At 46.7% G+C, this 8029-nt stretch overlaps 5 protein-coding genes; 3 read left to right on the forward strand and 2 right to left on the reverse strand.

Annotated features, from left to right (window-relative positions):
* Nucleotides 1-114: 114 nt before the first annotated feature.
* CNAG_03776 (hypothetical protein) lies at nt 115-3074 on the forward strand. The gene is made up of 5 exons (XM_012192058.1): nt 115-346; nt 389-702; nt 762-1754; nt 1814-2350; nt 2408-3074. Exons 1-4 carry the CDS (start codon nt 178-180, stop codon nt 1934-1936), a joined length of 1599 nt encoding a protein of 532 aa, XP_012047448.1. The 5' UTR covers nt 115-177; the 3' UTR covers nt 1937-2350; nt 2408-3074.
* CNAG_03777 (hypothetical protein) lies at nt 1870-4327 on the reverse strand. XM_012191828.1 has 13 exons: nt 3467-4327; nt 3378-3415; nt 3236-3321; nt 3158-3181; nt 3020-3105; nt 2908-2965; nt 2668-2858; nt 2537-2616; nt 2436-2476; nt 2258-2373; nt 2155-2202; nt 1973-2105; nt 1870-1915 (listed from the first exon to the last, which is right to left on the reverse strand). The coding sequence occupies exons 1-12, from the start codon at nt 4270-4272 to the stop codon at nt 2048-2050; spliced, it is 1632 nt and encodes a 543-aa protein (XP_012047218.1). The 5' UTR covers nt 4273-4327; the 3' UTR covers nt 1870-1915; nt 1973-2047.
* Nucleotides 4328-4472: 145 nt separating this feature from the next.
* On the forward strand, nt 4473-6372 carry CNAG_07076 (hypothetical protein). Its single transcript, XM_012191829.1, has 3 exons — nt 4473-4952; nt 5008-6053; nt 6102-6372. Exon 2 carries the CDS (start codon nt 5215-5217, stop codon nt 6037-6039), a length of 825 nt encoding a protein of 274 aa, XP_012047219.1. The 5' UTR covers nt 4473-4952; nt 5008-5214; the 3' UTR covers nt 6040-6053; nt 6102-6372.
* A 182-nt stretch (nt 6373-6554) lies between these two features.
* CNAG_07481 (hypothetical protein) overlaps nt 6555-8029 on the forward strand; it is a 2363-nt gene continuing 888 nt past the window's right edge. Inside the window, exons 1-6 of the mRNA XM_012192364.1 lie at nt 6555-6900; nt 6960-7123; nt 7180-7193; nt 7248-7355; nt 7417-7528; nt 7595-7991. Coding sequence (XP_012047754.1) covers nt 6682-6900; nt 6960-7123; nt 7180-7193; nt 7248-7355; nt 7417-7528; nt 7595-7991 — 1014 coding nt within the window. The 5' untranslated portion in view covers nt 6555-6681. The remainder of the gene's footprint in view (nt 6901-6959; nt 7124-7179; nt 7194-7247; nt 7356-7416; nt 7529-7594; nt 7992-8029) is intronic.
* The window catches only part of CNAG_03779, a 2774-nt gene continuing 2349 nt past the window's right edge, over nt 7605-8029 (reverse strand). For both annotated transcript variants that reach the window (XM_012192059.1, XM_012191830.1), the window contains one exon: nt 7605-8029. This exon is cut by the window's right edge. The gene's annotated coding sequence lies outside the window, so the exon portion shown is untranslated.

The raw sequence follows: 8029 nt of genomic DNA on the forward strand, positions 1-8029 counted from the left end.
GTGGTGGCTGGTGGTGGCAACGGGAGTATTTAAAATTCCACGTAATATTTGATTTTGTTGTTGACTACTAATAATACGTAAGAAGTATTTCGGCAGCCGAGGTGCTGTTTGGCTCCCTCTGTTTCTGGATTTCCATTCTTGCGTGCAAGAATGAACTCCTGTGACTAATCAGCACGCATGGCCCATGGACTCTTCCACGCATATCCACCCCCATCCAGAGCTTGCCTCCTCGAATGGCTCGCTGCAAACCTTGTCTACACCTCCCCATCTCTCACCATCCAGCCCATGAGTGCATCATCCGGCTACAGAATCGTTGCAGAAAGAGACATCGAAATCGGCGAACTGCGTAAGTTATTGCACATGTTCAGTTGTCACTGATTACTGTTAGTGCTGTCTTTACCAAAATACTCCATCCTGTCACACCAAACAGCCTCTCTCTCAGCTATTACTCATTTAGCCTCAGCGTCACATACCATCCTGAATCTTTCTCTTTGTCTACTCCATGAGATACGCCTATTCACCAATTCCAGATTCTATGGCTATTTACAAAGCCTTCCACGGGATATGGAAGCAGGCCTCCCCGTTTTCTGGAAAATAGGAAAGGGTGTCGAAGTCGAAGATGGGGAGAGAGGATTACAATGGCTGAAAAGCACAGAGGCCGAAAAAGAGTTACGCAAATCCGAAAAACAAGGTCTTTCACTGGTGGGCGCGTCTTCATGCGATTACTGTATCGTCCTCGGGCTGAATTATAGGACCGATAGTCCGACATCTATGCTTTCTATCTGCGCACATCACATTTACTTCCTCCCACCTCAACTGACCCATTGCCATCCCCCTTCCTAGCATTCGTTCATGCGTATACCCTTATCTCCACCCGTGCATTCCTAATCGATCTGTATCATCTCACTGCATTATGCCCCTTTGCGGATTTGTTAAATCATTCTGCCTTCCCCCATACATGTCTGGCCTCTGACGACTTTGTTTGTTATATGTGCGGGTCGTTAAACGTCTGCGAGCATGACTTATCCCGTCCAGATGGGTTAGATGAGAACGGAACACCTCGAAGACTGGCACATTTGCCACAACTAGAGATAATACGACTGAAAAACGAAAATGACAACATTGAAATGCGTTTAGAGAGGCAGGTGAAAAAAGGTGAAGAGGTGTTTAACACATATGGAGATATTGGCGACGGACGTTTGCTTGCAGAATATGGTTTCATCGGAGAGGAGTTTGCCGACTCGGGCCTTACCTGGGAAATGGAAGACATTTTCCCCAATTCTCGCGACCTTCATTTCAATATCATTGGGCAAGGTTGGGTGGACCTTTGCGAGAAACTTTCATCAGTCATATGCCACGGTGATGGATTGAGTGATTGGACTGAGGGCATCGGAGACGTCGACGAGGATCTGCTATGCCCACAAGAGCTCAGCAATCCCGGATTACTAAATCTTGATCAGTCTGCAAGGCTTTCGATCGTCATGTTTGCACTCTGTCATCTGCGCGTCGACCAGGGCGCCATCCCATCCGACGAACATCTCATCGTTGAGTATTTCCAGTATGTTATGGCTGGCGTAGTACCAGAGCTGGCACGGAGCTGGACCGAATTGCAACAAACGGGTGGAATAAAAACTTGTCAACCATCATCTACCACCATACGGACGGCGAGATTTGTTTATCAGCTGCTTCAGTCTAGACTGAATGCTATGTACGAGCCACAGCTATCGCAGGCAGAACTCTTAGATTCTCGCGACGTAAGTAACGTCTGACATATGCCGGCCTGAAGTTATCTCAAGCTCATGCGACTAAGCAGTCTTTGGACCCCATCAAGGATAAACGTCAGATCTTGGGGTTGACTCTCGCAATAAACGAGCGAGGGTTATTGCAGTCGGCATCGAATAAATGGCTACAGTTTCTGTCTGCATTTGAGCAGTAGACGTCAAGACACATTGGCGAATGGTACGCGACTAACAATGATGTATTTTTCCTTGTTGGGGCGTAAAACTATGATGATAATACATGCACACACACACTCATGATAATCCCTTCAAAAATAATCTCCATCACTATCGTCGTTCCCAAACCTCCAACCACGATGATAGGTGCTACAACAGCGATTAGTTAATTGCAGCTAGAGAATGGTTTGCAACTCACCTAGTGTCTCGCGTTCTCCTCATACCTGCAACGCTGGCCATATTAAGACTTGGGAATGCTTTCAGCTTTACTATGATAACGAACGCCAAATCCTTGGACTCACTATCCCATTGAATCGTACGAAGGTTCTTTCGCTTTGCCTTTGCCTTTTCCGCCAGTAATGCCAGTAGGCCATTCATTTCGACACCAGACACATGTAACACCCTTTCCAGATTTTTTCTATAAGAGATGAGCTGATGATTCAGTATCCAAGGTACAACAAAAAGCTTAGATATACGTACAGCAGTTGCGGCCCACATTCTGAAACATTCAGCGTGTAAGGCTACAAATTCAAAGTTGGCCAGTCATCTCGTAAACGAGAAAGAAAAGAAAAGAAACATACGGCGACCACATCCACTGGCGGAATCGTCATAAATCAGTTTTTTGTTGACATCATCCTGTTGTGTCATTTCCTCGTAGCATCTATACGCAATAGGTCAAAATCTCGTTTTTCACCAAGCCAATATCACATACACCGGGCAATCTTCCCCAATCGCTTTTATCCTTTTTCCATCAAAGCGTTCGCTATCACCGGACGTAGAGGTAGCTTGCTCAGGCAAATTTCCAGTCGCACGTAGATAGGCGTCTCGCACATTAGAAGGAACGGCAACTGAACCAGTAGGTGCAGGAGGAGCATGTCGAAAAACCCACTGAACCTCGGCGGGCTGTTTAATGCGTTAGCAACATGCTGAGACGTGCAAGTCAGGAACTGACTGTCAGGCCCTTTTGATACCAGACACTAGAGTCTTCTGGCACTTTGAGTACTTTGAGGCTACCCGTCGTAGATCAGCACACAACACGTCAATATGCAGATGGTGGGACTGACAAGACAAAGATGATATGCTTGCAAGGAGAGTTACCTTTGATGCAGTCTGGACAATCGCAACTGGGAAAGTCGCCGATGGTCACGGTCTGCGTGACATGTCAATTACACGAATGCGAGCACAAAGAGACGTAGACTTACATATACATTGCCCGTGGAGCCCAGCTGATGCAAGTGACTGTGTAAGCTCTTTCTAAACGGCAAGGTCAGGTAACATACAACTTTGAAGTAGTCCACTTGATTGGGCACATTGACGTAAGACACACGTTCAATCATAAACATGCGTTGAGACATCGCACGATCACCTAAAATAAACATATTTGCTCAGTAAAGACAAATATAATACGCTGAAAGGACCTACATCTGTCCATAATGGTTTGCGGACAATGGCTACGCACTCTGCTACATTGTTAGACCAGTTGTACAAAAAATGAAATAGGAATCGCTGACCTGGCTGGCCGTTTATGTATTGGGTCAATCGTCGCCTTTTTGGCTCGTTTATACACTGATGTAGCAGACCGTGAAGGCTTGATCGTCGTTTTATCAAGAGTAGACAGCGCACGACGACTTTTTTTCTGGTATAGCTGCTGCACTTTTTTATCCATTTGCATTTGTTGCACGAGGAAAGCACCTGACTGTTGTCGCTGTTGAGTTTGGGACGCCTCAAATCTCGCCTCGCCATCTGACAGCGCCTTTATGCCGTGTTCCCGCTTGATTCGACCTGATTCAATAACCTTGGTGGCATTGTCTGTACCATGAGGCCGCCCTCTTTTTCGGGAGGAAGATGAGACAACTTGTGACGAGCTCATCTGGTCAACGTGGGCGAACGGCTTGAGATCTGCGCTTTCTTTCTTGGCTGACTTGCGCATTTTCACATCCTGTGTGGCTGTGGGATTTTCGGCTATATCGCATTGAGAACGTTTGGAGTTAACGGCCTTTTTTTTATACGATGGAGCGTTTGCCCTTTCTGTTCTGATCGATCTTGATGGCGATCCCAAGACGTTATTAGGCGTGATTGTATGGGTGGAACTACCAGCTACAGCGGATGCTGCTCTATTATTAGAAGCGGTGGACGATCGCGTTATAATTCCAGAGACATTAGGACGATTTCTTATCGTCGAAGATAATCGTGAAGCAGAATGAGAGGTGGCAATGGCAGATGCCCTAGGAGCGGCGAATGAGAGGCCATCACCGCCATCCTCATCAAAAATGGCGGAGGGCGATGGCAGACGGAGCTCTGGTCTGGAAGAAGACATGAATGGGCCGTACAAGGATAGTGCAAAGAAGATGGATGTGGTCAAGGGCTTGCTTATGCATGTGAATAATACGCTTGCCGGCGGCTGGAAAGGCTCTCGAGAATGGTAAAATGGTCTGAGCTTAAAGTTATGACGCAATGGAATTTCATCTGGTGTATGATTATGAACTGGTGGGATAACCGCAAAGTATGGCAATTTTGTTACATTTAGCTTCGAATTCCGACCTGTTTTTACGGAGTATAGCTTTGTGATATGCTTCGTGATTAACAAAACGGAATGATCACTCCCCCCGCAAGTTTTCGTCTTCTATAATACCACGAATTCGCTCTCATCTTCCTCAATCACTTCAAGCACGTTCATTTGCTGATTTTCACATAACTTCCAATCAAGCCTTGCATGTTGTGTCATGGATGTCCTTCGTCTCCTGATGAGTTTCGAGGCATTGCTGGGATGTTTCGATCCGACGACCATCCTCATCCGCGTTTTTGAAAGCCTCGTCGGAATGACCACGTGTCAGAATAGCCGGCCATCACTTCCTCTATGCAGACCCGCAGCGCAAAGGATGCCATCCCTGCGGCCAGTAGTACGACGGATCGCCCACCGCCCGTAATGGGGACGGGCGTCGGTGGTGCTGATCGAGGTTCCTTGTTTTGGGGATAGGCGATGAAGCTGGCCAGAAGGTAGGTGGAATGATGTACGGTATACGGGGATTACTATGGGTATTCATCTTCACAGGTCCCGCTATGCAACATCCGTGCTATATAACCACAGGCCTTGCCTCATCTTCTTGAATTCACTCATTAGACCTGATCCGCGCCTAATACGTTCTGCGGCCTCGTCCAAATCTCATCTCTCTTGGATCTCCAAATCACCGATCTATGACGCCCCCCAGCAGTCGCCGCTCATTACGATACACTGTTCCTCCTCTCCTCCATTAAGCGCATGCTCAGTATATTGCTACTACACATCTCCGCAATATCAGTAAACCCGACCGGTATGCTCTCGCAGCTCGACCCCTCAGTAATAGCTTGCATTATCCAGTATTTGGCGGTACTTGCGCCATCAACGGCCCTTTCAATAAGTCAACAGTCATACGCTCAATCTGTAGAAGTGGTTTATCGCGACATCACCCTTCATACCAAGTCCTCAGTCGATAGCTTCATGATGGGTGTTTTCGATCCTGTCGGACGCAAGCGTATGGCTCTACATCACGTTAGAAGTATTACGCTCCTTTGCGATGCCACATGCCTTGAGTCGATCCTCGCATACGCGTCCTCAAAGGAACCTCTGTCTAGTCTGCAGACTTTGGTCATCCAAATACCGAATGAACGAGAGTCACCTGATATCACCCGCTTACAGCTCACCTTTCCAAACAGGCCATTTAACACCTTTAATATCACGATCTTCGACGTTAGACCGGATTATTCACGACTGGCAAAAACAGCTGCTTCTGTCGTCTACCATTTGATAGAAGGAAACTTTGCTCAAGAATTCGCTTTTGGTGTTAGGATCTGGGATGTCAGGAACTCCTTAACTATACTTAACCGTATGGTAAAGTTGAAGATGCTTAGTGATCGCAATTGCTTGGCCGATACGTTAATCATCGAGAGAATCATCTTCGGGATGGTCTTCTATCGAGATGATGAAACCTTTGAGCAGGAGCTATTACAATGTACTCATTGTCGTACAAAGCTTGAGAGTGCCATCTGGCAGCAATCTGGGCAGAAAACGAAGATCGCAAACAATTATCGTATAAATGTACTCTGAATTCAACAGTAACTGTGCGTTTTGACAGATTGTTCAATGGACGTTGTCTAACCACTGCTAAGCACTTGCGGAAAGCTGTTCCCAGCAAGACCACCGTAATAGATTCACTTTTAGCAAGGATTTTCCTTCCAATGTGTTCTGAAAGACAACGTAGTAGGAACAGTTCATTGTGGACGTGAAGTCGCCGGCGCCATGACTGATCTTGCCCTGGGCAAGAATTGTAAAGATTGGAGAGCTACTATGAAGTAACAGAACAGTAATTTGCAATAATGTATTGTAACTCTCCAGACCCTTGTCCATAGCTCCAGATCAAGTCAGTTGAAAAGAAACCACAGCGGCTCAAATAGTCGAACGTCTGTCGCAGAGCAGATAATCCGTTCAGCTGTACATCAGATACGTAGTTCATTTTCTCGTTGTTTGTTTGTTGTTGCCGTCGGGGGGTTTAATGCTCGGAAGTCCCCGCTTGGGACCGTAAATAATCATCACCGCTTATTACACACTACGACGTAACTCGTCGGGCCGCGAGATTCGTTCCTATGGCTATCAATCTCGTCTCATTTCCGCTATTCATTTGCTCCAACAGTTTCATCGGGTACACCAATAGAACTCCTTCCAACCTGGCATGCGTACGGAAGTGCAAACATGGCAACAACACCTGTTTCCACAGATCTTGGGCCTGTAACGGCCAGCGTCACGGTCAGTCTTTTCGACGTCATTGCCACTTCCATCTCTTCAATTTCAGTCGGCGAAACATTCTACGAAACACAAACCGTAGCTGGATCAAATGATACAACCCTATTTGATGGCGGAATGGGGACGCCAGGGGCTGCGTCAGGGGATAGCGAGGGAAACTACATTCTCGTACGTAGTCGAGAAAGCAATCAAGCCATGCAGAGTCTGACGGCCACGTTGTGATGCAGAATACATTTATTGGCCTTCTTATAGTCCTTGCATCCTCCGTATTCAATGCCCTAGGGTTGAATATGACCAAATTAGATCATGTGAGGCAGCAAAGCATTCCAAAGAGACAGAGGAAGAAGGAATACTTGCGGTTGCTTTGGTTATCGGGAATGGGAATGTACATGTGAGTATTTGTACTAGAAGAGTAATGTTGAGGCATGGGCTGAAGAGGAGTGACAGAGCCTCACAAGTTTGTATGCCTAAGGCTAAAATTCGATATACTGTGAGCTGCGACTGATGCATTGCAGTTGGATCGCCATTAGCACTTCGCTATCTTCGTCCTGACTGGGTGGCGCCCTTGGGCTCCTCATCCCTCGTTTTCAACTTTCTCTTCGCCTACTGGCTTGTCGGTACTCGTAAATTTTTATCTTTTCTAGTGACTGGACGCATGGGCAGAGCTGACATGGCATATTCCAGCTGTCACCACTTCTGATATAAGAGGAACAGCAGTGATTATATTGGGTGTCATTTTAATCATCGTCTTTTCCAGTATCAATCATGGACTGCAGCAAAGTCTTAGTATCGAGCGGTATGTGTCTCGAATGACGTTCAGCCATCGATGCTGGAGTATTCATTTTCTAATTGTAACTTTTAGCTTGAATTCACTCTGGTCCCGACCTGCTTGGCTAGCCTATTTCATCGTGGTTGTGCTTTTTACCGCCGGCGCCTATATCGTATCCTTACTCCTCCAATCACTGCTCTCATCCCGTGCATCCTTCTCCCCTTTGGCGTCACCATCCCTAGAGCTCCCTACCTCCAGGTCATCCTCACCTAATCCCGTCGTAAAGACATACAGAAAACTGACAGGTATTTGGGGAAAGTTTGAAAGGTTTGCAGTAGGAAAATTGGAAGTAATTTTCCAAAGGACGGATGATGCCAAAGTAACCTGGTTGCAAGGGATTGGGTGGGCGGTGGCTGGGGGAAGTTTGGCAGGGCTATGTCTTGTGTTTACAAAGGCGGTAGTCAAGATCATGTGGCTACCTGGGCATCCAGTATGGCTTTTTTTTTTACTACTGTTTCCAGGGAGAGA

This window comes from Cryptococcus neoformans, chromosome 2 (genome assembly GCF_000149245.1).
Source record: "Cryptococcus neoformans var. grubii H99 chromosome 2, complete sequence".
NCBI classification, from domain to species: Eukaryota; Fungi; Basidiomycota; class Tremellomycetes; order Tremellales; family Cryptococcaceae; genus Cryptococcus; species Cryptococcus neoformans.

Bases quoted from the DNA above. Each gene is read 5' to 3' on its own strand.
- CNAG_03777 (XM_012191828.1), bottom strand. From the start codon at position 4,272: ATGTCTTCTTCCAGACCAGAGCTCCGTCTGCCATCGCCCTCCGCCATT. The intron at 3,106-3,157 runs GTAAGTCTACGT...CATGTCACGCAG, and splicing joins GCTCCACGGGCAATGTATAT to ACCGTGACCATCGGCGACTT. The intron at 2,859-2,907 runs GTCAGTTCCTGA...CGCATTAAACAG, and splicing joins GGTATCAAAAGGGCCTGACA to CCCGCCGAGGTTCAGTGGGT.
- CNAG_03776 (XM_012192058.1), top strand. From the start codon at position 178: ATGGCCCATGGACTCTTCCACGCATATCCACCCCCATCCAGAGCTTGC. The intron at 347-388 runs GTAAGTTATTGC...GATTACTGTTAG, and splicing joins CATCGAAATCGGCGAACTGC to TGCTGTCTTTACCAAAATAC. The intron at 703-761 runs GTGGGCGCGTCT...TAGGACCGATAG, and splicing joins AAAAACAAGGTCTTTCACTG to TCCGACATCTATGCTTTCTA.
- CNAG_07076 (XM_012191829.1), top strand. From the start codon at position 5,215: ATGCTCAGTATATTGCTACTACACATCTCCGCAATATCAGTAAACCCG.